The sequence below is a fragment of the Aquarana catesbeiana genome, linkage group LG05 (assembly GCF_042186555.1).
Source record: "Aquarana catesbeiana isolate 2022-GZ linkage group LG05, ASM4218655v1, whole genome shotgun sequence".
Lineage (NCBI taxonomy): Eukaryota > Metazoa > Chordata > Amphibia > Anura > Ranidae > Aquarana > Aquarana catesbeiana.
In genome coordinates this window covers 30,525,244-30,552,462 of record NC_133328.1, presented here as the reverse complement: position 1 = coordinate 30,552,462, position 27,219 = coordinate 30,525,244, and the positions used below count along the sequence as shown (strand labels likewise).

At 43.7% G+C, this 27,219-nt stretch overlaps 1 protein-coding gene across 1 annotated transcript in view; it reads left to right on the top strand.

Moving 5' to 3' along the window:
• SDHAF3 (succinate dehydrogenase complex assembly factor 3) overlaps positions 1 to 27,219 on the top strand; it is a 92,187-nt gene that overhangs the window by 8,383 nt on the left and 56,585 nt on the right. Inside the window, exon 2 of the mRNA XM_073629561.1 lies at positions 17,509 to 17,692. Coding sequence (XP_073485662.1) covers positions 17,522 to 17,692 — 171 coding nt within the window. The 5' untranslated portion in view covers positions 17,509 to 17,521. The remainder of the gene's footprint in view (positions 1 to 17,508; positions 17,693 to 27,219) is intronic.

Sequence of the window (27,219 nt, the reverse complement as noted above, 5' to 3'; positions counted from 1 at the left end):
ATGTTTTATTTCTAGGTCTGTCAGACTTTTGGGAGAAAAAGTCCGCTGGAGCCCACACACGGTCGAATTGTCCGACGGAGTCCATGCCTTAACAGGGGACCATCAGTGCAGCCTCATCAGTGCCCATTAGTGCCACCTCCTCAGTGCAGCCTCCTCAGTGCCCATTAGTGCCACCTCCTCAGTGCAGCCTCATCAGTGCCCATTAGTGCCACCTCCTCAGTGCAGCCTCATCAGTGCCCATTAGTGCCACCTCCTCAGTGCAGCCTCATCAGTGCCCATTAGTGCCACCTCCTCAGTGCAGCCTCATCAGTGCCCATTAGTGCCACCTCCTCAGTGCAGCCTCATCAGTGCCTATTAGTGCCACCTCATCAGTGCAGCCTCATCAGCGCACATCGGTGAAGGAGAAAAATTACCTATTTTTCAAAATTTTATAACAAACTATAAAACACTTTTTTGTTTTGTTTTCAAAATGTTTGATCTTTTTTCGCTTGCAAAAAATAAAAAAAACCCCAGTGGTGGTTAAATACCACCAAAAGAAAGCTCTAGTTGTGTGAAAAAAAATTATAAAAATTTCCTATGGGTACAGTGTAGCATGACCGCGCAATTGTCATTTAAGGTGTGAGAGCGCTGAAAACTGAAAATTGGCCTGGGCAGAAAGGGGGTGAAAGTGCCCAGTAGACACGTGGTTCAAGTGGTTGTAAACCCACTCCACTAAAAAAAAACAAAGAACTGCAAGATAAAGGCATAATGAGCTAGTATGCACAGCATACTAGCTCATTACCAAATACTCACCTTCGATCGAAACCTCCGCTGTGGTGCCCGTACACTGGTCCAGCCGGTGACATCACTCCCGGAGTTATTTGCAGGTATCGCGAGCTCCGGCGCTGTGATTGGCCGGAGACGCGGTGACGTCACTCACCTGAAGCAACGGCACAAACGACTCAATGCTTCAGTGCGCAGGTGCCGATGACGTCGGCACATACTGATACAGGGGATATCTCCTAAACCTGCACGGGGTAGCTACAGGTAAGACCTTATTCTAGGCTTACCTGTAGTAAAAAGTCGATTGTAAGGGTTTACCACCGCTTTAAGGGCAATAAACAAAACCTTGTTCGGATCAAAAACCACTCCGTCTGTGCCACGTAGGAGATATTGGCGTCCTTCGCACACCTCTGGCATCGGGACCCCCTGCCTGAGACTTCCTTTATAAAAAAAAAAAAAAAATGAAGCTTATTTTCCCTGGAGACTTCAGTAGAGTGTTCATTGAGGAAATTGTCCAGTTTGCAGACTTTGCCAAGCTCCGATCAGGTCATGTATGTTCTATTGATGGTAACTAGTTGTTCGGCAGAAAGGTTGTTCAGAAAATTGGCACTGATAAAGAATTATGACCCATGAAAGACTAAGTGCTCTGTGCCTAATGGCTGTCCACAGTCCTCCCCGTTCTAGAGTTTGATGAATTAGTTAAAGATCTTGCAGATGCTATAAGTGCAGAAAGAAAGACTTGCTGTAAATATTGTATTGTGATGGATAACTGTGATGTACGACTTGTCAGTGCCAATTACTTGTGTGATGAGTATTCTAATGCCCCGTACACACGATCGGACATTGATCGGACATTGATCGGACATTGATCGGACATTCCGACAACAAAATCCATGGATTTTTTCCGACGGATGTTGGCTCAAACTTGTCTTGCATACACACAGTCACACAAATCTTGTCGGAAATTCCGAACGCCAAGAACGCGATGACGTACAACACGTACATCGAGCCGAGAAAAAATGAAGTTCAATAGCCAGTGCGGCTCTTCTGCTTGATTCCGAGCATGTGTGGAACTTTGTGCGTCGGAATTGTGTACACACGATCGGAATTTGCGACAACGGATTTTGTTTTCGGAAAATTTGAGATCCAGATCTCAAATTTTGTGTGACGGAAATTCCGATGGTAAATGTCCGATGGAGCCTACACACGGTCGGCATTTCCGACAACAAGCTCCCATCGAACATTTTCTGTTGGAAAATCCGACCGTGTGTACGCGGCATAACAGTAAATAAAATTTTGAAAAAAAAAATCAGACACGTGTCTTCTTTGGAACCTAACATATTTTTTTTTTTTTTTAACCACTTCAGCCCCGGAAGATTTGGCTGCTGAATGACCAGGCCATTTTTTGCGATTCAGCACTGCGTCGCTTTAACTGACAATTGCGAGGTCGTGCGGCGCTGCACCCAAACAAAATCGATGTACTTTTTTCCCCACAAATAGAGCTTTCTTTTGGCGGTATTTGATTATCTCTGCGGTTTTTATTCTTAACCACTTGACGACCGCCTCACGCCGATGTACGTCGGCAAGGTGGCACGGACAGGCAAAATCACATACATATACGTGATTTGCCTTCCGCGGGTGGGGGGTCCGATCGGTGCCCGAGGCGGTCGTCTTTTGTCCCCCGGCGATCGGAGGTGAGGGGGAGGCCATCCGTTCGTGGCCCCCCCCTCGCGATCGCTGCCAGCCAATGGGAACATTCCTTTGCTGCTGTATGCTAAACAGCAGCAAAGGAAATGATGTCATCTCTCCTCGGCTCGGTAATTTCCGTTCCGGCCCAAGGAGAGAAGACTGGAATGTGAGTGCACAACACATACACACACAGTAGAACATGCCAGGCACACAAAACACCCCCCCCCCCCCCCGTCACAAACTGACACCAGCAGTTTTTTTTTTTTTTTCTGATTACTGCATTGGTGTCAGTTTGTGACAGTTACAGTGTTGGGACAGTTATTGTTAGCCCCCTGTAGGTCTAGGGTACCCCCCTAACCCCCCCTAATAAAGTTTTAACCCCTTGATCACCCCCTGTCACCAGTGTCGCTAAGCGATCATTTTTCTGATCGCTGTATTAGTGTCGCTGGTGACGATAGTTAGGGACCTAAATATTTAGGTTCGCCGTCAGCGTTTTATAGCGTCAGGGACCCCCATATACTACCGAATAAATGTTTTAACCCCTTGATTGCCCCCTAGTTAACCCTCTCACCACTGATCACCGTATAACTGTTACGGGTGACGCTGGTTAGTTTGTTTATTTTATATAGTGTCAGGGCACCCGCCGTTTATTACCGAATAAAGGTTTAGCCCCCTGATCGCCCGGCGGTGATATGCGTCGCCCCAGGCAGCGTCAGATTAGCGCCAGTACCGCTAACACCCACGCACGCAGCATACGCCTCCCTTAGTGGTATAGTATCTGAACGGATCAATATCTGATCCGATCAGATCTATACTAGCGTCCCCAGCAGTTTAGGGTTCCCAAAAATGCAGTGTTAGCGGGATCAGCCCAGATACCTGCTAACACCTGCGTTTTGCCCCTCCGCCCAGCCCACCCAAGTGCAGTATCGATTGATCACTGTCACTTACAAAACACTAAACACATAACTGCAGCGTTTGCAGAGTCAGGCCTGATCCCTGCGATCGCTAACAGTTTTCTTGGTAGTGTTTTGGTGAACTGGCAAGCACCAGCCCCAGGCAGCGTCAGGTTAGCGCCAGTAGCGCTAACACCCACGCACGCAGCATACGCCTCCTTTAGTGGTATAGTATCTGAACGGATCAATATCTGATCCGATCAGATCTATACTGGCGTCCCCAGCAGTTTAGGGTTCCCAAAAACGCAGTGTTAGCGGGATCAGCCCAGATACCTGCTAGCAAAGAAATAAAAAGAGAGAAGGGCGCACCAGCCATGTGCATTATCTTTTGTAAAACATTTATTAAGTAAAATGATAAAGGAAATTACTCACAAGCAGTAAAGAATCATGTGCCATAAACCTTGGACATCAACTTGCAACAAGTGGTAAAAATGATGAACAAAGCCTTCCAAAGGTATTTCCGAGGAATATATAACACTGCTCGCTTACGCGTTTCGAAGGGCTCATCCCTTCTTCATCAGAGCTTCATCAGAGTTCGCAGAGTCAGGCCTGATCCCTGCGATCGCTAACAGTTTTTTTGGTAGCGTTTTGGTGAAGTGGCAAGCACCAGTGACCTAGTACACCCCGGCCGTAGTCAAACCAGCACTGCAGTAACACTTGGTGACGTGGCGAGTCCCATAAGTGCAGTTCAAGCTGGTGAGGTGGCAAGCACAAGTAGTGTCCCGCTGCCACCAAAAAGACAAACAGGCCCGTCGTGCCCATAATGCCCTTCCTGCTGCATTCGCCAATCCTAATTGGGAACCCACCACTTCTGCAGCGCCCGTACTTCCCCCATTCACATCCCCAACCAAATGCAGTCGGCTGCATGAGAGGCATTTTCTTTATGTCCTCCCGAGTACCCCTACCCAACGAACCCCCCCAAAAAAGATGTCGTGTCTGCAGCAAGCGCAGAAATAGGCGTGACACCCTCTATTATTGTCCCTCCTGTCCTGACAATCCTGGTCTTTGCATTGGTGAATGTTTTGAACACTACCATTCACTAGTTGAGTATTAGCGTAGGGTACAGCATTGCACAGACTAGGCACACTTTCACAGGGTCTCCCAAGATGCCATCGCATTTTGAGAGACCCGAACCTGGAACCGGTTACCGTTATAAAAGTTAGTTACAAAAAAAGTGTAAAAAAAAAAAAAAATATATATAAAATAAAAAAAAATAGTTGTCGTTTCATTGTTCTCTCTCTCTCTATTCTCTCTCTCTATTGTTCTGCTCTTTTTTACTGTATTCTATTCTGCAATGTTTTATTGTTATTATGTTTTATCATGTTTGCTTTTCAGGTATGCAATTTTTTATACTTTACCGTTTACTGTGCTTTATTGTTAACCATTTTTTTGTATTCAGGTACGCCATTCACGACTTTGAATGGTTATACCAGAATGATGCCTGCAGGTTTAGGTATCATCTTGGTATCATTCTTTTCAGCCAGCGGTCGGCTTTCATGTAAAAGCAATCCTAGCGGCTAATTAGCCTCTAGACTGCTTTTACAAGCCGTGGGAGGGAATGCCCCCCCCCCACCGTCTTCCGTGTTTTTCTCTGGCTCTCCTGTCTCAACAGGGAACCTGAGAATGCAGCCGGTGATTCAGCCAGCTGACCATAGAGCTGATCAGAGACCAGAGTGGCTCCAAACATCTCTATGGCCTAAGAAACCGGAAGCTACGAGCATTTTATGACTTAGATTTCGCCGGATGTAAATAGCGCCATTGGGAAATTGGGGAAGCATTTTATCACACCGATCTTGGTGTCGTCAGATGCTTTGAGGGCAGAGGAGAGATCTAGGGTCTAATAGACCCCAATTTTTTCAAAAAAGAGTACCTGTCACTACCTATTGCTATCATAGGGGATATTTATATTCCCCGAGATAACAATAAAAATGATTAAAAAAAAAAAAAAATGAAAGGAACAGTTTAAAAATAAGATAAAAAAGCAAAAAAATAATAAAGGAAAAAAAAAAAAAAAAAAGCACCCCTGTCGCCCCCTGCTCTCACGCTAAGGCGAACGCAAGCGTCGGTCTGGCATCAAATGTAAACAGCAATTGCACCATGCATGTGAGGTATCGCCGCGAAGGTCAGATCGAGGGCAGTAATTTTTGCAGTAGACCTCCTCTGTAAATCTAAAGTGGTAACCTGTAAAGGCTTTTAAAGGCTTTTAAAAATGTATTTATTTTGTTGCCACTGCACGTTTGTGCGCAATTTTAAAGCATGTCATGTTTGGTATCCATGTACTCGGCCTAAGATCATCTTTTTTATTTCATCAAACATTTGGGCAATATAGTGTGTTTTAGTGCATTAAAATTTAAAAAAGTGTGTTTTTTCCCCAAAAAATGCGTTTGAAAAATCGCTGCGCAAATACTGTGTGAAAAAAAAAAAAATGAAACACCCACCATTTTAATCTGTAGGGCATTTGCTTTAAAAAAATATATAATGTTTGGGGGTTCAAAGTAATTTTTTTGCAAAAAAAAATAACTTTTTCTTAAGTCATCTTCCAGGACGGCACACCTGAGAGATGAGAGGCTCCTCCCCACAGGAAACACAATCAATCAACAGCTGTTTTAAGTCCACACCCTTCCCCCTGATCCTCAGTTTTTGATTGTGTTTCTCCCTACACAGCGAAACCGTTTGTTTTTTTCCAAATGACCGAAGCCTGGGGCTGGTGGTCTCCCCCTGGGAGCCGGACCAAATGCCTGGGAAGCCTCTGGGTCTGGCGGGATATATTTATCCTTCCCGGGGGGTTCCCCTATCCTTTCCTCAGGGGGGGCAGCAGAAACTGGAAGAGCCCCCCTGAGAGCTGAAGGCCCCTGGGTACAGTGGTGTCCCCAGAACTTCAGGGGCCTTTATCCTGTCTCCCCCCCCCTTACCTGTCCGGAAGTCCTTTCAGACGGGGGTGCTGGCCGTCGGTTCTTTCCAGGGGAATCGTATCCCCTGACTCCTGGGTCCCTGGTAGCTCGCGTGGGCTGCTGGAGAGGGCACCGCCTGAACGACCCGCGTTCTTACCCAGAAGGGAAGGCTGAGAGTCAGCAGGAGCAGGCGCCCACATACTCCTTTCGAGGAGGCACCAGTTTACTATGGTGAATGTCTGCCTAAACCACCTCATGGGAATGAGGAACGTACGGCATTGCCCCCCCCCCCCCCCCCCCCCCCATGTGTATATACTGACTGGACAGTGCAGGACACAGCCTAACCTTGCAGCTCCCTAAAGGGACAGCAGTTGGAGGGGGGGGCACTTTGGCGGCTATCCTCCTTGCGTGTGGACCATAAGGATGGAAAAGCAAGCCCGGTGGCTGTGGAAAAAGGGGAAGACGACAACGGTGAGCCAAAAATCCCCAATCCCAGCCAGATGGTTTCTGGGCATTTGAGATAATCTCCCCTGGGGTCTGGATTCAAATAGCCCAGAAGCTTTTGCTAAACACACCAGCCACAGCTCCCTCCTACATCAGAGATGCTGTATGGTGGACAAGTGGTGCAGAGGAGCGAGTGTGCCTAAACCACCTCAGATGGGAAAGAGGTAGGTAAGGCATTTTTTCCCCTTCCACCTGTATTTACTGAGTGGTGCAGTGCAGGACCTGGGGTCTGCATAACAAAATAGCCCAGAAGCTACTGCTAAAAACCGCCAGCCACAGCTTCCTCTTACAGCAGAGACACTGTGGTTATCGCAACAGTAGGTTGCCAGCCTCTCCCTACATACCCAGTAGGGGTGAATACAGCAAAGAGGGTGACCTGGTAGAACAAAGAGTTCCTTACTGGCCAGGTATACCACTGAACAAGTTATTAATGGTGCAATGGTTGAAGGATTCAGGAGTAAACTCCCTTGCTCAGCAGGTGCACTAGGTTATCTGGCCCTATTTGCCCAGCTGCTAGGAATCTGCTTAAAGTTGCTCCATGATGCTTAAAAGCTGACCTAACTTTCAACAATGTGGCAGGGACCAAGCTTCTGTGTGGCACAGTAGGGGTTCCCTTGTGACAGATCCTCCTTTTGGGGGTTGCTTGCTATGGGTAACTTTTCATAAGCTCCAACCTCCCACTCCACTCTTACATTGTGGTTATATTTTAATGCAGGGGGTAAGAAAAACCTTTTTGTTGGTTTGGGCTACAGTCCACTCAGTGACAGATCTAAAAGCGATTTACCATAAATCGTTTTTCCTATATCCTTTGATTAAGGATTTTCTGTGCAAACATATGCAAGAGCTAGATGGCTATATGATTGCTTCTTTAAGGGCTGCAGGTGGCTATTTACCTCCAGGCTAAATTGGTAACCACCCTTTTTAGAGGTCTTATATTGGTCTCTAGGGCGGGGCTCATTGAGACTTACTGATCAGCCCCACCCGTGTATGAGCTGGCTAGCGTTTGCTCAATCTACGGAGGTAAGGTAGGACAACAGCTACTATAGTAAGGTGTCCAACCATTTTAGGATTGGTTCCTTCACTGGTGGTGAAGGATTAGTATCTACAGCCCAGGCTATGCCTATGAAATAATTTGCTCCTGTTTGGTTATTTCATAAAGGGATACACCATGACTCCTTCTTGGCTGCTCACCAGTAGACCTCAGTAGTGAAGGTTTGTCCTTGCTGGGGTGTTTGGTGGCACAACTAAAGTACACATTGAGATTTGTGACATCTCTGCTGAAGCTTGTTGGGTGTCCTTTATATCCTAAAGGTACTGCTTTGTTTGGCTACAGATCAGAAAATACAACAGGGAAGGTGGTCTGTACTTTCTGGTTTTGTGCTGCACGCCAGAAACGCACATCATTGAGTCTGGTGATGACATTTCTGCTCATAATTGTTATATTGCTGCACATCAGACCTACACAAGATTGGGGTCTGTTTTGTGGGGTTTTTGTGTCCTGTATTACTGCCTTATTGGTTGCTTATCAGAAAGGCAGCAGGAAAGATTGATGGCAGGGGTAGTACATATACTGCCTTTGGTAATCGGTACGGCACCACAAGGTGGCGTCGTGCTGATTCAGACAGTGCTATTAACGGCAATAGCTGCCGATTTTAGGCATGCGACTTTGACATGTTGAGTTGCATGCCAAATCACTTCAATATGGATGTGCTATCTCTATTCAGAACTGTTATATTATCGCACATCAGACATATACAAGATTGAGGTTTGTCTGTGGGTACTATATCACTGCCTTATTGGTTGCTTATCAGAAAGGCAGCAGTGATGACAGATGGTCCTGATTTTGTTGGAAAATACAAAATTGAACCTGTGCCAGGGGTAGTACACATACTGCCATTGGTAATCAGTGCAGCACCACAAAGTGGCCTGGGCTGATTCAGACAGTGCTATTAACGGCAATGGCTGCCAATTTTAGGCATGCGATTTGACATGTTGAGTCACATGCCAAATCACTTGAATATGGATGTGCTATCTCTATTCAAGATTGTTGTTGCACATCAGACACATACAAAATTGAAGGTTTACTGCCTTATTGGCTGCATATCAGAAAGGACACAACAGTGAAGGTTGTTTGTCTTTTTCTGATTTGTTTTTGCTGCTCAGCAGGGAGACACATTGAGGGTAATGACATCTCTGCTCAGTATTGGTATATGCTACACATCAGACATACACAAAGATTGAACATTGTTTGTGTCCTGTATGTCCTATATTTACTGACTTATCGTCCGTATATCAGAAAGGCACAGCAGTAAGTGGTGTTTCTCATTGATCTTCCTTGCTGTTTCTTAGGTATACACAGTAGGGGGTTGTTGGCTGCACTCCTCCAGGGAGCCACAGCATGGGGACCCCTTGTTTGTTCGACCCGAAAACTGCTTTTCCTGCGACCTGTGTAATCTTGAGGTCTGTGGTTCCGTAAGCAGGGACTGCTGGATACGCTGCGACCTGGAGTCGCACAGTTACGAATGATACCCTTTGGAAGCCATAGTATGACTTCTCATGCGTCTTGCAGTCCCAAGTGGCAGGTTGGGTCGCACGGGTGTGGGAACCCTAAGCTTATCTGTCCCTTCTGGTTCAGGTTTTGCAATGCTGCAGGAATACTCATTGTGGAGTTATTGCCTTATTTTGCAGTAGACCAGAAAGATCGCAGCTGTAAAGGCTGTCTGTTGTTTGTTTTTATGTTGCTGCACAGCAGAAGTACTCAACATTGAAGCTTGTTGGTGCTTTCTGTTTCATATTGCCTTACCTTATGGCACTTCAGAAAAACACAATGCTGTAGGTTGCTTGTGTTCTTTCTCTGTTGGTTCTATGTAACTGCACTACAGAACTGCATAACAGGAAGGATTGTCTTATAACTGTACTTGGTGGTTCGTCATAAATACGCAACATAGAATTTTGGGTCTTTCTGTCTTCTCTTTATAGCCTTGTTTTGCTGTACATCAGTAAAACATCATTGTAAAAGGGGGTTCCCGTCCTTTCTGTATTTACCAGTTATGACCTAGCTAGCTGCACTTCAGAAATGTGCAGCATTTAAGGTGTGTTTGTGTCTTAATGCTTACATATTGGCCGCACATCAGAAAACCAGACTGTGAGGTTCAGATTTGGGTCTCTTCCCATATTTGATATTTTGGTTTAGCTAGTCACACTCAGATACACAACACTGATGTCTATGCTTGTGTCCTTTCTGTCTAAATCTATTGTGCTATGTCCACAATCCTATGATTTTTTTTTTTTATTTGTGATATTAATAATACATGTATCACCTTTTTGTATTTCAGCCTTCTCTTCCGTGAAAGGGCCAGGAGTTCTGGTGCAGATGTCACATGTCAGAAAGCCTCGACCCCTTACATTCAGGGATGCCAGAGCCATTTCCTAGGGTTGAAGCCCAGTAGAGTTATGGGTCACTGGAGGAAGGCGATAATGAATCGCCCCGTTTAATAAGAACTTGGGAAGTTCGGTTCAGAGGAGTTTTATGGCCTGAAGATGAAGTATAAACATGTATACCCGACTAAATAGGTTACAGCTCGGTGCATGGCCTTCATTTTGCCCTTCTAGCAAGACTAGATGTAGCAATATGAGTGTTCTTCTCCTGCTATAGATGTTAATCTCCTGAGTAGGCTCTCAGGCGTAAGAAACTATAGATTGGGCATGCCTTAAACCCAGGGTTTAAGTTTTTGTTAATCTATTTCCCTTAAGTAGGTTTCCCTTCAGTCTTTGACGTAAAGCTAAAAATGAACAAAAAGGGGTTGTCTGTCAGGGGCCCCCCTTTTTTGGCAGTTTTATTTCCCTGGACAGGGTTGTGTTAAGACAGGCCCCCTTATGGATCAATGTAGTGTCCTTGTCTTACAACACAGGTCTCCGATTAATCTTTTTAGTGGTTCTAAACAGCACCTATAGGCAGAATAGGCCATTGTTGGTAGATGTGTGACAGACAACATTGATAACCTACAAGTTTAACATGTTTTCTGATTCCATCTTTAAGAGCCCACTCCACCTAGATCCTGCATCCGAAACAGAGAAGGCAGGGACACCGGTGGAGTAGACCGGCAGATCAGCCGCATGATCCAGCTAAGATACCTTCATCAAGCATATGGAGTGAAGGTAAAGCTCACTGCAGAACCGAGGTTCGCCAAGAGGGTCTTGCAGTGGTCCCACCCTAAAGGTAGGCCTGAGCTACTTGATTATCCTCTCAAGTGTGCCGTCCTGGAAGATGACTTGAGAAAAGTACTAGTTACTTACCGGTAACTGTCTTTCTGGGAAATCTTCCAGGACGGCAGGCCTACTTCCCACCCATTGGAGGAGGGAAAATTTTAGAACACTAGAAGGTGAGTGCCTATGAGGAATGATTTCCCTTGTGAACCAGGTTCAGGAGTTACTTCTCTACAAACTGAGGATCAGGGGGAAGGGTGTGGACTTAAAACAGCTGTTGATTGATTGTGTTTCCTGTGGGGAGGAGCCTCTCATCTCTCAGGTGTGCCGTCCTGGAAGATTTCCCAGAAAGACAGTTACCGGTAAGTAACTAGTACTTTTCATGTAAACAATGAGTGTCAGAAAGGGCTTTGTCTTCAAGTGGTTAGAAGAGTTGGTGATGTGTGACATAAGCTTCTAAATGTTGTGCATAAAATGCCAGGACAGTTCAAAACCCCCCCAAATGACCCCATTTTGGAAAGTAGACACCCCAAGCTATTTGCTGAGAGGCATGTCGAGTCCATGGAATATTTTATATTGCGACACAAGTTGCGGGAAAGAGACAAATTTTTTTTTTTTTTTTTTTTGCACAAAGTTGTTACTAAATTATATATTGCTCAAACATGCCATGGGAATATGTGAAATTACACCCCAAAATAAATTCTGCTGCTTCTCCTGAGTACGGGGATACCACATGTGTGAGACTTTTTGGGAGCCTAGCCGGGACCCCGAAAACCAAGCACCGCCTTCAGGCTTTCTAAGGGCGTAAATTTTTTATTTCACTCTTCACTGCCTATCACAGTTTCGGAGGCCATGGAATGCCCAGGTGGCACAACCCCCCCCCCCCCAAATGACCCCATTTTGGAAAGTAGACACCCCAAGCTATTTGCTGAGAGGTATAGTGAGTATTTTGCAGACCTCACTTTTTGTCACAAAGTTTTGAAAATTGAAAAAAGAAAAAAAAAAATGTTTTTTCTTGTCTTTCTTCATTTTCAAAAACAAATGAGAGCTGCAAAATACTCACCATGCCTCTCAGCAAATAGCTTGGGGTGTCTACTTTCCAAAATGGGGTCATTTGGGGGGGGTTTTGTGCCATCTGGGCATTCCATGGCCTCCGAAACTGTGATAGGCAGTGAAGAGTGAAATCAAAAACTTACACCCTTAGAAATCCCGAAGGCAGTGATTGGTTTTCGGGGCCCTGTACGTGGCTAGACTACCAAAAAGTCCCACACATGTGGTATCCCCATACTCAGGAGAAGCAGCTGAATGTATTTTGGGGTGCAATTCCACATATGCCCATGGCCTGTGTGAGCAATATATCATTTAGTGACAACTTTTTGTAAATTTTTTTTTTTTTTTTTTTGTCATTATTCAATCACTTGGGACAAAAAAAAATAAATATTCAATGGGTTCAACATGCCTCTCAGCAATTTCCTTGGGGTGTCTACTTTCCAAAATGGGGTCATTTGGGGGGGTTTTGTACTGCCCTGCCATTTTAGCACCTCAAGAAATGACATAGGCAGTCATAAACTAAAAGCTGTGTAAATTACAGAACATGTACCCTAGTTTGTAAACGCTATAACTTTTGCGCAAACCAATAAATATACGCTTATTGACATTTTTTTTTTTACCAAAGACATGTGGCCGAATACATTTTGACCTAAATGTATGACTAAAATTTAGTTTATTGGATTTTTTTTCAAAATTTTCGGTCTTTTTCCGTTTATAGCGCAAAAAATAAAAACTGCAGAGGTGATCAAATACCATCAAAAGAAAGCTCTATTTGTGAGAAGAAAAGGACGCAAATTTCGTTTGGGTACAGCATTGCATGACCGCGCAATTAGCAGTTAAAGCGACGCAGTGCCAAATTGGAAAAAGACCTCTGGTCCTTAGGCAGCATAATGGTCCGGGGCTCAAGTGGTTAAACAAAAAAAGAGTGACAATTTTGAAAAAAACACAATATTTTGTACTTTTTGCTATAATAAATATCCCCATTTTTCTTTTAAAAAAAAAAGCTAATTTTTTCTCAGTTTAGGCCGATTATGTATTCTTCTACATATTTTTGTTAAAAAAAACCCACAATAAGCCTATATAGATTGCTTTGCGCAAAAGTTATAGCGTCTACAAAATGGGGGATAGTTTTATGGCATTTTTATTATTTTTTTTTTTTTTTTTTTTTTTTTACTAGTAATGGCGGTGATTTTTATCGGGACTGCAACATTATGGCGGACACATCGGGCGCTTTTGACACATTTTTGGAACCATTGGTTTTTATACAGCAATCAGTGCTATAAAAATGCACTGATTACTGCAAAAATTTCTCTGGCAGGGAAGGGGTTAACACTAGGGGGCGATCAAGGGGTTAATTGTGTTCCCTAGTGTGTGTTTCTAACTGTGGGGGGAGGGGACTAACTAGAGGCGATGACAGATCGTGATTCCTAGCTATTAGGAACTCACGATCTGTCACTCCTCACAGAACAGGGATTTCTGTGTTTACACATACACGTCCCTGTTCTGCCTCTCGCGCCCGTGATTGCTCATGGCTGGCGGTCATCGTGACGGTCGGCCACGAGCATCGGCACCCCCGCAGTGCAGGACGCGTCTGCTATCCCGCTTAAAGGAGCTGGCGTACAGCTACGATGGCTCGCGGGAATGTGCCGACCTGCCGCAGTATAATGACGGCGGCTGGTCGGCAAGCGGTTAGGAGCTAGATACTGTTCATAATTTATTTCACTTCACTTTTTGTCATATAATTTAATTTCTATGTTGAGGCGCCCCGAACATGAAGTGTGATGCTGTACCCAAATAGAATTTGTAATATTTTTTTCCCCACAAATAGAGCTTTCTTTTGGTGGTATTTGATCACCTCTCCGTTTTTTTTTTTTTTGCGCTATAAACAAAAAAAAGACCGAAAATTTTGAAAAAAAAAAAAATATATATATATATTTTACTTTTACTTTCCGCTATAAAACATATCCAATAAAAAAAATCGAATGTCCTCATCAATTTAGGCAAATATGTATTCTGCAACTTATTTTTGATAAAAAAAAAAAAACAATAAGCGTATATTGATTGGTTTGCATGAACGTTATAGCGCCTACAAATTATGGGATATATTTTATGGCGTTTTCATTTATTCATTTTTTTTATACTAGTAATGGCGGCGATCAGCGACTTATTGTGGCGGACAATCGGACACTAACTGACATTTTTGATACTTTGCAGGAACCAGTGACACTAATACAGTGATCAGTGCTAAAAATATGCACTGTCACTGTACTAATGACTTCAGTGCACATGTGCCGATGACGTCGGCACATGCAGATACAGGGGATATCTCCTAAACTGTGCAGGTTTAGGAGATATCCGGGGTAGCTACAGGTAAGCCTTATTAGTGGTTGTAAAGGGTGTAAAGGGTTTACTACTACTTTAATGTGACCTATAAACTGTACAACTCAGTTGAACAAGAAACTGAAATATTTTAGGTGGAGGGAAGTAAAAATAAAAATAAATAAATTATTATGGTTGCATAAGTGTGCACACCCTTAAACTAACACTTTGTTGAAGCACCTTTTGATTTTATCCAGCACTCTGTCTTTTTGGGTATGATGAGTCTATCAGTGTGGCACATCCTGACTTGGCAATATTTGCCCACTCTTCTTTGCAAAAACACTCCAATTCTGTCAGATTGTGAGGGTATCTCCTGTGCACAGCCCTCTTCAGATCACCCCACAGATTTTCAATGGGATTCAGGTTTGAGCTCTGGCTGGACCATTCCAAAACTTGAATCTTCTTCTGGTGAAGCCATTCCTTTGTTGATTTGGATGTATACTTTGGGTCGTTGTCATGCTGAAAGATGAAGTTCCTCTTCATGTTCAGCTTTCTAGCAAAAGCCTGAAGGTTTTGTGCCAATATTGACTGGTATTTGGAACTGTTTATAATTCCCTCTACCTTGACTAAGGCCCTTGTTCCAGCTGAAGAAAAACAGCCCAAAGCATGATGCTGCCTCCACCATGCTTCACGGTGGGTATGGTGTTCTTTTGGTGATGTGCAGTCTTGTTTTTGTGCCAAACATATCTTTTGGAATTATGGCCAAAAAAGTTCAACCTTGGTTTTATCAGACCATGACACATTTTCCCACATGCTTTTGGGAGACTTCAGATGTGTTCTTGCAAAATTTAGCCGATCTTGGATGTTTTTCTTGGTAGGAAAAGGCTTCCGTCTTGCCACTCTACCCCATAGCCCAGACATATGAAGAATACAGGAGATGGTTGTCACAACAGCCAGTACTTACCAGATATTCCTGCAGCTCCTTTAATGTTGCTGTAGGCCTCTTGGCAACCTCCCTGACCAATTTTCTTCTCATCTTTTCATCAATTTTGGAGGAACGTCCAGTTCTTGGTAATGTCACTGTTGTGCCGTATTTTCTCCACTTGATGATGACTGTGTTCACTGTGTTCCATGGTATATCTAATGCCTTGGATATTCTTTTGTACCCTTCTTCTGATTGATACCTTTTAACAATGAGATCCCTCTGATGCTTTGGAAGCTCTCTACGGACCATGGCTTTTGCTGTAGGATGCGACTAAGAAAATGTCAGGAAAGACCTACTAGAACAGCTGAACTTTATTTGGGGTTAATCAGAGGCACTTTAAATGATGGCAGGTGTGTACTGACTCCTATTTAACATGAGTTTGAATGTGATTGCTTAATTCTGAACACAGCTACATCCCCAGTTATAGGAGGGTGTGCACACTTATGCAACCACATTATTTTATTTATTTTTACTCCCCCCAAAGATTTCAGTTTGTTGTTCAATTGAGTTGTACAGATTATAAGTCACATTAAAGGTGGGAAAAGTTCTGAAATGATTTATCTTTGTCTCTTTTCTACATCACAGAAAGCTGACATTTTAACAGGGGTGTGTAGACTTTTTATATCCACTGTATATGGTCTCCTACTTATCAAACTATTGCAGTGTTTTTTTTTTACATTTCAGGTTTAGTTCCACTTTTAAAGCAGTATTAAACCCAAAAGCAATTGTTTATTATATTGCAGTTTACCAATTCTTAGATGTGATGGCTGCATTAGTTTTTTCTTTTTTAGGGCTCTATCACATGGGGCAGATCAGTGATGATCCGCCCCGTGAACATCCGCTTGCTCAGCGGGGATCGCTCCGCCGATCCCCACTGAGCAGGAAGATGACAGGTCTGTCTCTGCACACTGTGCAGCGACGGACCTGTCAGAGCGCCGCTCTCCCCTATGGGGGAATCGGATGATGACGGACCGTAGAGTCCGTCGTCACCCGATCCGATCACGGATGGAAAAGTAGGGTTTTCCTCTGTTACACTTTTTCAGATCGGAGCGGGTCGGATGTCAGCGGACATGTCACCGCTCACATCCGACGCTCCATAGAGATCTATGAAGGGTCCATTCAGGTCCGCCTAAAAAACTGACAGGCGGACCTGAACGGATCATTCGTGTGAAAGAGGCCTTAGGCTTTTTTTCCTTCTCTTTTTATCTAGTGGTCTGGTCAGTAAGTCAGTCTATATATATTTTTAGCATAATATATCAGTTTAAATGGTTGAGACAAACCATTCAATACTGGCCGGGGTTCTAATAATGGTCAGCTTTTATTTATTGTTGTAAAACCTTTTATCCCCAACAAAACAGATTATAACGTTTGAGCTGGAGTTTGGTTCCAATTTAGTGTATCTAAATCTGCTAATACATTAAACACTCCCCTCCCTCTCAGACTGACAATACTTCTGTCTGCTGTGCCTCCTGTTCTCATTCATCCAGAGTTGTGTTTCACTAATACAGGAGATGTATTACTGGCCAGATCACCAGGTGAAAACAGAGGGGGGGGGGAGCCCAAGTAAAAGAAAAAAAACTAATGCAGCCATCTTATCTACTGATTGGTAAGCTGCAATATATTACATTTTTGGGTTTAATATGACTTGTGCTGCTTGTAAAGGAAGGAAATCTCTAAAATAAATAAATAAATAAATAAATGGGTTCTAGTGACACTTTTTAAAGCTATAGTGGTCATTTGGCCCTAGGGACCATAAGGGGTGGCCAGTGGGTGGTAAAAACAGTGGCTGAATCGCAGTTTTACTGACCCCAGGCTGCCCACTGGACTGTCACTATACAGTGGTTGCTCGCTCGATTCACAGTTGTGGAGCTTTCCCCCAAGGAAAAAAAATCCATTTGGAAATTTTAAAGTAAAATAAAAAAAAAAAAACAGATGCCAGTTCCGCCTCCTGATGACCTTATTGTCCTCTAAAATCGATCCACCACAGATCACTTTTTAAAGGATGTTAAGAACTGCTGCGCGTCTGAAGGAACCCTAATGGAACGGATGACTGGCTGCACAAAAGAACAGACACAATGTCATTAGAACTGCTTGATGATTGTTTGTTTTTCCTTTTTTTTATCTGGTGTCCCTAATGTGCCCCCTGCAGGCCCCCGGTGGGAATGTCTTCTCATGTGTCCCGGGTGAGGTCCCTCTACAGGAAGATCCTCCTCCTGCACCGCATGCTGCCCCTCCACCTGAAAGCTCTGGGCGACCAATACGTGAAGGAGGAGTTCAGAAGACACAAAGCTGTCAGCCCAGCGGAAGCCAAACTATTTATGAAGGAGTGGGAGGTATGGACTCGTTCTTCTTTGTAATTAGAGCTGAAAATATTTAAAGTGGAACTCCGGACAAAGCTTTTTATTTAGATTTGGATAGAACGGGGGAGGTTATTGCCTCTGTTATTGCTGTCTGTGTCAAAATTGAGGAGATTTTAGCTCGCTTGTAGTCATGTGGATATGGCGGCCCAGATTCCATGCACAGCATCATGGGGGGGGGGGGGGGGGGCTGGATGGATGGATGGGGGGGGTAGGTGGGTATTAGGGGGTGAACAAAAAAAACAAAAACTAAAGAACACTGGATAGAACTGACCCTATCCTCAGACTATAGATCTCAATAACAGTCTTTCCATAGGACTATATGTGCATTTAACGTATTTTCTATATACACTATATTGCCAAAAGTATTGGGACGCCTGCCTTTACACCCACATGAACTTTAACCACTAGCTGACCAGCGCACAACGATATCCGTTGGCAGAATGGTACGGCTGGACAAATGGGTGTACAGGTACGTCCCTTTTAAATCGCGACATTGTGGGCAACATTGTGCCCACCGCGTGCTCCGTGCCCGGGGGTCCTGCTGACTTGATGTCCGCCGGCGGCCCGCGATCGTGTCACGGAGCAAAAGATCGGGGAGATGCCTATGTAAACAAGGCATTTCCCCGTTCTGCCTAGTGACATGACAGAGATCTACTGCTCTCTGTCATCGGGAGCAGTGATCGCTGTCATATCAGTGGTAGCCCATCCCCCCCCCACAGTTAGAATCACTCCCTAGGACACACTTAACCCCTTAATCGCCCCCTAGTGTTAACCCCTTCCCTGCCAGTGTCATTTACACAGTAATCAGTGCATTTTTTTAATAGCACTGATCGCTATATAAATGACAATGGTCCCAAAATGGTGTCCGATGTGTCCGCCATAATGTCGCAGTCATGATGAAAATCGCTAATATCTTATTTATTTATTTATATAAAAAAAAAAAAAAAAAAAAAAACAGGTGATCAAACACCACCAAAAGAAAGCTCTATTTGTGTGAAATAAATGATATCAATTTTATTTGGGTACAGCGTCGCATAACCGTGCAGTTGTCAAGTTAAAGTAGCGCAGTGCTGAATAGCTAAAAAAAATGGTCCGGTTATGAAGAGGGTAAAACTTTCCGGAGGTCAAGTGGTTAAAAGCTCCCCTGCGCACATAGGTCCGCTATGGATATGTAAACTGTGATCGCACCACACGTGAAGTATCGCAGCGAACGTCAGAGTGAGAACAATAATTCTAGTGCCAGAGCTCACGTTCAACTCTAAACTGATAACCCGTAAAGGTTTTTAAAGGACAGTTTTAGGTACTGTCGTTTACCGCCATTTCACAGGCATGCGCAATTTTTAATCCTGACATGTTTTGGTATCTAGTTACTCGAGGCAACATCACCTTTTATATTTTACCCCCAGAAAATTGGGTATTATATTGTGTTTGTCTGCACTAAAATTAATTTGTCTTTTTTTTCCAGAAAATTTGCGTTTGATAAACGGTAAATATTGTGCGCCATAAAAAAAATTGCAACCGCCACCATTTTATTCTTCCGGGCCTCTGCTTTCAGAAAATACATAATGTTTGGGGGTTCTAAGAAATGTTCTAGTAAAAAAAAGTAGTATGTGTGAAATTAAAAAAAAAAAAATGTTAAGTGGTTAAACAAAGGAACAACATTTTAAATTCGGCGACACAATGTTTAGTCATCGTAATAAAAAATGATGTCCAAAGAAATTTTGTCTTTTATGTTCTGTTTATTCAAACTTTAAAAAGATTCTACATTTCAGTGATTGGACTGCCATCATAGTGGTGCAATAACTGTACAATCCAGCAGATGGCAGCAAAGACACAGAAGTGCTGTAGAGAAAATAAAGCATTACCCACTAACTCCTTAAAGAGACCCTGTCACCAACCTAAAAGATTGCAGGTAAAAGCCCAGCAGAATCAAGTATTTTAAATGCTAATGTGCAGCATTATTTCCTTTTTCATATACAATTTTCTGTTCACTTGCAGTGGGCCTCTGGCCTTGCTGGAAGGTTTGATTACTCCATTCCCTAGTACAGCCCCCTCTCTCCATGCATGTCATAGCTCTCACCTCCTCTGAGTTAACTGCTGTCTGTGCTGGCCCAGCTCCTCCACTTCCCTGCATAACCTATTATGTAGATACCATGGGAAGAGCGAAGGGGAATACTATAAAGTGTGACAGCTCAGGGTCTGCCGCGGCTGAGATGGAAGCACCCAGCAGCAGTCTCAGGGCTTTGAGATCTCTACATCAGGGAGGCTTTTACAGGTCAATAACATGTATAAAATATGGTAAATGCTCATTTAACTACTTGACCTCCAGAAGATTTACCCCCTTTTATGACCAAGCCTTTTTTTTTGCCACTGCGTTACTTTAAAGCGGTGTTCCAGCCGAATTTTATTTTTTTTTAAAGTCAGCAGCTGCAAACACTGTAGCTGCTGACTTTTAACCACTTCAGCCCCGGAAGAATTTACCCCCTTCCTGACCAGAGCACTTTTTGCGATTCGGCACTGCGTCGCTTTAACTGACAATTGCGCGGTCGTGCGACGTGGCTCCCAAACAAAATTGGCGTCCTTTTTTTCCCACAAATAGAGCTTTCTTTTGGTGGTAATTGATCACCCCTGCGATTTTTATTTTTTGCGCTATAAACAAAAAAAGAGCGACAATTTTGAAAAAAAACACATTATTTTTTGCTTTTTGCAATAATAAATATCCCCCAAAAATATATAAAAAAACATTTTTTTCCCTCAGTTTAGGCCGATACGTATTCTTCTATATATTTTTGGTAAAAAAAAATCGCAATAACCGTTGGTTTGCGCAAAAGTTATAGCGTTTACAAAATAGGGGATAGTTTTATGGCATTTTTATTTATTTTATTTTTTTTTACTAGTAGTGGCGGCGATCAGCGATTTTTTTTTTTTTTTTTTTTTTTTTTTTTTTTTATTTATCTTGACTGCGACATTATGGCGGACACGTCGGACAATTTTGGCGTGATTTTGGGACCATTCACATTTATACAGCGATCCGCATTGATTGCTGTGTAAATGTGACTGGCAGTGAAGGGGTTATAACACTAGGTGGCGCTGTAGGGGTTAAATGTATCCTAGGGATGTGTTCTAAGGCCCCATTCACACTAGCGCGTTTTTTGATGCATTTTGCATTTTGCAGAAATGCACGGGAATTTTTTAACATGGGTTCCTATGGAACATGTTCACATCAATGCTTTTTTGTATCTCTGCGTTTTTGGAAAGGGTCGGGGACTTTTTTTCATGCAAAAAGCAGCGTTTTGCATGTAATGGTTTTCAATGGACAAGCATCAAAAACGCAAGTGCACCGTTTTTGGTGCGTTTTTGCCGTTTTTTTTTTTTTGTTTGTTTTTTTTTGTTTTTTTTTTGTAATTTTTTTTTAAGACTGTAAAAAAAAATGAAAAAAAAAAAAAAAAAAAAAAAAACGCAAAACGCAATTTGCGGCAAAAACGCGGCAAAAACGCGGCTCAAAAACGCGGCAAGCATGAAAAAAAAACCTCCAAAAACGCTCAAAAGCAACATGCATAGGTGTGAATCGAGCCTAACTGTAGGGGGGATGGGCTAGCAATGTCACTACACCGATCACCGCTCCCGATCACAGGGAGCAGAAATCAGTGACACTGTCACTAGGCAGAACGGGGAAATGCTTGTTTACATTAGCATCTCCCCGTTCTTCCTCTCCGTGAGGCGATTGCGGGTATCCCCGCGGCGATCAAGTCCGTGGGACCCGCGACCCGACTCACAGAGCCCCCAGCCGGCGCGCACCCGCAATGGCACGGCGGCAGTTTCAAAAGGACTTACAGGTACGTCCTTTTGCCTAGCCGTGCCGTTGTGCCGACGTACATCGGCGTGCGCCGGTCGGCAAGCAGATAATAAGGACACTTACCTGTTCAGGGTGCCTGCAATGTTGGCCTCCCGAGGCTGATCCGTCCATCGGATCGTGTGCAAGCGCCGCCATTCCAACTAAGGGAAACCGGCAGTGAAGCCTTGCGGCTTCACTGCCGGTTTCCGACTGCGCATGTGCGAGTCCCGCGGCGCTTTGTGAATGGCCGGCTTGTCTTCTGGGACACACACACATGTCCCAGAAGACAACGGGGGGCTTGCCGCAGAAGAGGTTGTGACTTCCTCGGCCGCGGCCCGGCTGGATCGGAAGAGTACTCTTAGTACTTCCAAAAAAGGTAAGTTAGAAAGTAAAACATTATTTTTAAATATCCAAAAACGAGGGGTGGAGAGGTGGTCTTTCGTTTAAGACCACCTCTCAAATTTGGGCGGAACTCCGCTGTAACTGACAATTGCGCGCTCGTGGAATGCTGTACACAGGCAAAATTTATATCATTTTTTTTTCACCACAAGTAGAGCTTTTCTTTTGGTGGTATTTGATCACCACTGGGTTTTACATTTTTTGCACTATAAACAAAAAAAAGACCGAAAATTTGGAAAAACTAAAAAATTTTTTTTACTTTCTGCTGTAAAACATATCCAAAAAAAAATCAAATTTCTTCATAAATTTATTCCAATATACATTCTGCTACATATGTTTGGTAAAAAAAATCCCAATAAGCGCATATTGATTGGTTTACGTAAACATTATAGCGTCTACAAACTATGGGATGTATACTGGAATTTTTTTTTTAATACTGGTATTGGTGGCGATCAGCGACTTTTATAGTGGGACTGCGATCTTGTGGTGGACAATCTGACCCCAACTAACACTTTTTGGGAACCAGTGACACCAGTATCTAGTGCTAAAACACTAGACAGTAAGATCCGTGATAAAAATATGCACTGTCACTGTACTAATGACACTTGCTGGGAAAGGATCGAATATCTAGGGCGATTAAAGGGGTAACTGTGTGCCTAACCAGTGTTTTTGTGTATACTTTGTGTGGTGCTTTTGATAAAGGATGTGCTGGATTTTAATCCCGGCTTTGCAGGGAAACAAAATCCAGCACATCCCCGCTGACAGGGGGAGCTCTGCATTGTTTACATAGTTCTGTCTTTCTCTTTGCTGATCAGTGGGTGCCAGCGGACATCCATTTGCCGGTGTTCTGCCGAGAAAGGCCTCCCGTTGGATAATGTCCACCCTGTACTGCGCAGGCGCAGCGCTTGCGCAGTACGGAGGACTAAGGAGCCGGCGAAAGTCTCAGAACATGGGGTAATTTCCAGTTACACGATGACGACAACCTGTAGCTCCGCCATATGCGTTTCGTCATACGTGACGTCTTTCGAAGCATCCCTTACAAGCAGACCTGGAGTGAAGGCTGAACTCCAAGCTAAACAAATTTTGTGTAAATATAGGAGCCATGTATATTATTCCTTGACTTTTGGTGCACTTTGTGTATTTCCTTTAGATCTGTGCAGTAATTTTATCATAAAACAACTCCTACACTTTCCTCTGTACAGGGGCTTCCTGTTCTAAAGAACGGTCACTGCTGCTTCCACTCCTTGTGCAGGTTGACTGGTCTTGTTTGCCCCCCTCCTGTCGTTTTTTTGCAGGCAGCCTGCAGTGGGTGGGGCCTGCTGTGCTCCTCCCACAACTTTGCTCTCTGCACAGGCTATGTACAGCACAGTGATTCTACTTTTACAAGGTAATATCTGGGTTTTCAAAGTCATTTGGTGCACACAAAGTGGATTTATATCTTTTGTGGCTATTGAGGAATATATTGAAAAAATATTGTGCTCAGTTCAGCTGAATTCAGCTTTACCATCTGAAGTTTGTCTCATTTAATAGATTTATTAGCACAGTTTAACCATTTCCTGCCCGTAGGACTTCAGGTGACGTTCTCAAGTTGAAGTGGTTATATTGGGAAGATGTCTGTAACTGCAGGCATCATCCTGGTGTAAAGATTTTCAGGAGGTGATTCTCTTTAAAGTAGAAGTCCAGCCTGGGTCCGTTTGGCTGAGCTTCTCCTCTGGGTCACAGGAATGCAATTCGTTTTGCACTCCTGTGACCCGTTTTCAGCAGAGAGCGATCTGAAGTCCCTTCTCTTCGCTGACATCACACAGATCAGTCCAGGCATCACGTCATCACGACTTCAGAATTCTGGATCCGCCAGGTGCCTGGACGACTCAGAGAGCCACACTGAGACAGCCTTTCCCCTTCCCTCCACAGCTCAGCGCTCCAGTGAGCGTGAAGGAGCAGAGCAGGAGAACTGATGATTGACAGTCAGCAGCTCTCCTCTCGGGGAGCTGAGAGAACCGAGCCATCGGCAGTGTTTGTGGCTCGGTTCTCCGTGCAGAGACGCCGGAGGACAGATGCAGCATCCACTTAGGTAAGTATGATTATGGGGAAAAAAGACAAACCCATACTTCTCCTTTTAGGCTCCATGCACACTGGACGTTAAAATAACGTCATAAAAACGCCAGTAGCTTTGCAGTGAGTCTTGTAACGTAATTTTTTCAATGGATCAAAAAACGTTAACGCTGGTGAGCCACGTTTTTGAGCGTTTATCAAAGTTTATGAGCGTTTGGTGTTTTTGTGGTCAGAAAAACGACTCCTGAACGCGATTTTATGCCATTCAGAAAACAGCTCATAAACTCCACTGCTGATAAAAGTTCAAAAACGTCCATGTATGCATGGACACATAGGATAACATAGAGTGGAGTTTATGGGCTGTTAAAAAAAAAAAACGCCCAAACTCCAAAAAACAGACATTTATGAGCTCCAGTGTGCATGGAGACTTAATGTAGAAGTGATTTGAGTGGCAATACAGCCACTTGATCATTTCTACAGGTGGTGGAAGTGGGTCCACCCTCCCCTCCGGCCACTGCCTTTACCGGGCTCTCCTGTCCAATCAGGGAGCCCAGTAACGATGCAACTACTTCAGTCACATTCCTTAGGAAGAGGGGAGGGAAGGAACTAAAGTTCCCTCCCCTCTTCTGTGATGTCAGAAACCGGAAGGGAGGAGGATTTTGTCACTTCCAGTTTGTTTGTTGACAAGCCGGTACAGGTTTGATCAGATGCTTTAGAGGCCAAAGGAGAGATCTGGGGTCTAATAGACCCCAGATCTCTCCATAAAGAGAAGGCCAATGCTATTACAAGGGATGTTGTTCATCCCTTGTGATAGCAATAAAGTTGATGATAAAAGTACAGTGTTAAATAATACATGTATATAAAAAAAAAAAAAAAAAGTAAAGTGCCCCGAAGACCCCGCCCGCCCTCACCAATGTGAACGTGCATGTAGGTCTCTCTAGCAAATGTAAACTGTGATCGCACCACACATGACGCGTCGCTGCAAGAACAATATTTCTAGCGCCAGACCTCAAGTGTAACTCCAAACGGGTAACCTGTAAAGGCTTCTAAAATATCCCCTTTGGAGATTTTTAGGTTCCGTACTTTGTCGCTATTCCACCAGAGTGCGCAATTTTCAAACATGACATGTTCAGTATCTATTTACTCAGTGTGACATTGTCTCTTATATTTTATTAAAAAATTGGGTATTATATTGTGTTTGTATTCATTAAAGTGTATTTTTTCCAATTTGTGTGTTGAAAAACCGCTGCACAAATACCGTGTGATATACAAAAAATCGCAGCACCCACCATTTTATTCTCCAGGACCTCTGCTTAAAATATATATATTGTTTGGGGGTTCCAAGTAATTTCCTAGCAAAAAAAAAGATAATTTTTTCACACGTGTGGCAGAAATGTCAGAATTTGGCAGGGTGGCAAGTAGGGATGGGCTTTATGTTCGGGTCTAATATGAGTTCGACTCGAACATTGGCTGTTCGCTCGTTCCCTGAAAAGTGAACAATTTGGGGTGTTTACGGCAAATTCGAAAGCTGCGGAACACCCTTTAAAAGTCTATGGGAGAAATCAAAAGTGCTAATTTTAAAGGTTTATATGCATGGTATTGTCCTAAAAAGTGTTTAGGGACCCGGGTCCTGCCCCAGGGGACATGTATCAATGCAAAAAAAAACTTTAAAAACGGACGTTTTTTCGGGAGCAGTGATTTTAATAATGCTTAAAGTGAAACAATAAAAGTGTAATATTCCTTTTAAATTTCGTACCTGGGGGGTGTCTATAGTATGCCTGTAAAGGGGCGCATGTTTCCCATGTTTAGAACAGTCTGACAGCAAATAAAATCACTGCTCCTGAAAAAACGGTCGTTTTTGAAACTTTTTTTTGCATTGATCCATGTCCCCTGGGGCAGGACCCGGGTCCCCAAACACTTTTTATGACAATACCATGCATATAAGCCTTTAAAATTAGCACTTTTGATTTTTCATGTTCGTGTCCAATAGACTTTAACAGTGTTCACGTGTTTGAACTAATTTTTTGCCTGTTCGCATGTTCTGTTGTGAACCGAATGTTTGGGTGTTCGGCTCATCCCTAGTGGCAAGTGGTTAATGTGACAAAGCAGTCAGCAAAAAAGTGTATATATTAGGATATAATTTGTCAGTGTCTTGGCAGCTTCCGTTCTTCCAGCCTCACAGGAGCCAATCAGCAGTCTTGTATCAACAGACGTATCCCACCTACTCTTGTTTCTGTTCACTGAATGACATTAATTGCTAGGGATGCACCGATGTGGAGTATTTTCACGAGTACTCATGAGAATGCTCCTGATACCTGAAACCGATACTTTGCAGTCCATACAAAATGAATGGACGCAAATTGCACTTTGCGTGATTGCATGCGATTTAATTAGGAACGCGGTGCGAAGGGGTCCAGTGGATGACTCGAACTGCTGGAGGGAGAGACACTGGAAATGTGGGGAACAAAGCCATGGGAGAGGCAGGAGAAGCCTGAACCCCCAGCTGCAGATGTCCACAATCAGATCAGGAGACGGAGCTGCGATTTTCGCCCAATCATTTTGTAAAGGGTATCAGCAGAGCTTTTTTTTTGCAGAGAATAAGTGCAGGAACTGCCCTTTTACAAGTCACCCCTTGTTGCTGCCCCCATACCTACCTCCAAGCATGGTCTCTTGGTTTCACCCCCTACCCACTTCCCAGTACCTCCCCTTTGAGAGAAAACAGAACCAAGTATCATTTTGTTGTGCTAAGTAATTTGTATGGAATTTGTTTATAATAACAAAAAGAGCAGCAACATTAGACCCCCTGCAACAAAATACCCCCTAGCAGCAACATTAGACCCCTCTCTCAACAGTAGATCCTGCCCAGCAACAATTGACCACCAGCAACATAAGACCCCCCCTTCCTCCCCAGCAACAATAGACCCCTGTGTTAACAATAGATCCCCCAGCAACAATAGACCCCCAATAACAACAGATCACCCAGCAGCATTATATAGCAGCTATAAAATGCCCCCTATCAACAACAGATCCACCCCAGGAACAATAGAGCCCTACCAGCAACAATAAATCTCCTATAGCCAGCATTAATAGACCCACCAGCAGCAATAGACCCCTCAATAAACAGTAGATCCCTCCCAGCAAGAATTGACCTAACTGCAACCTAAGAGCCATCCCAGCAATAATAGACCCCTCCCTCAACAATAGATCCCCTACC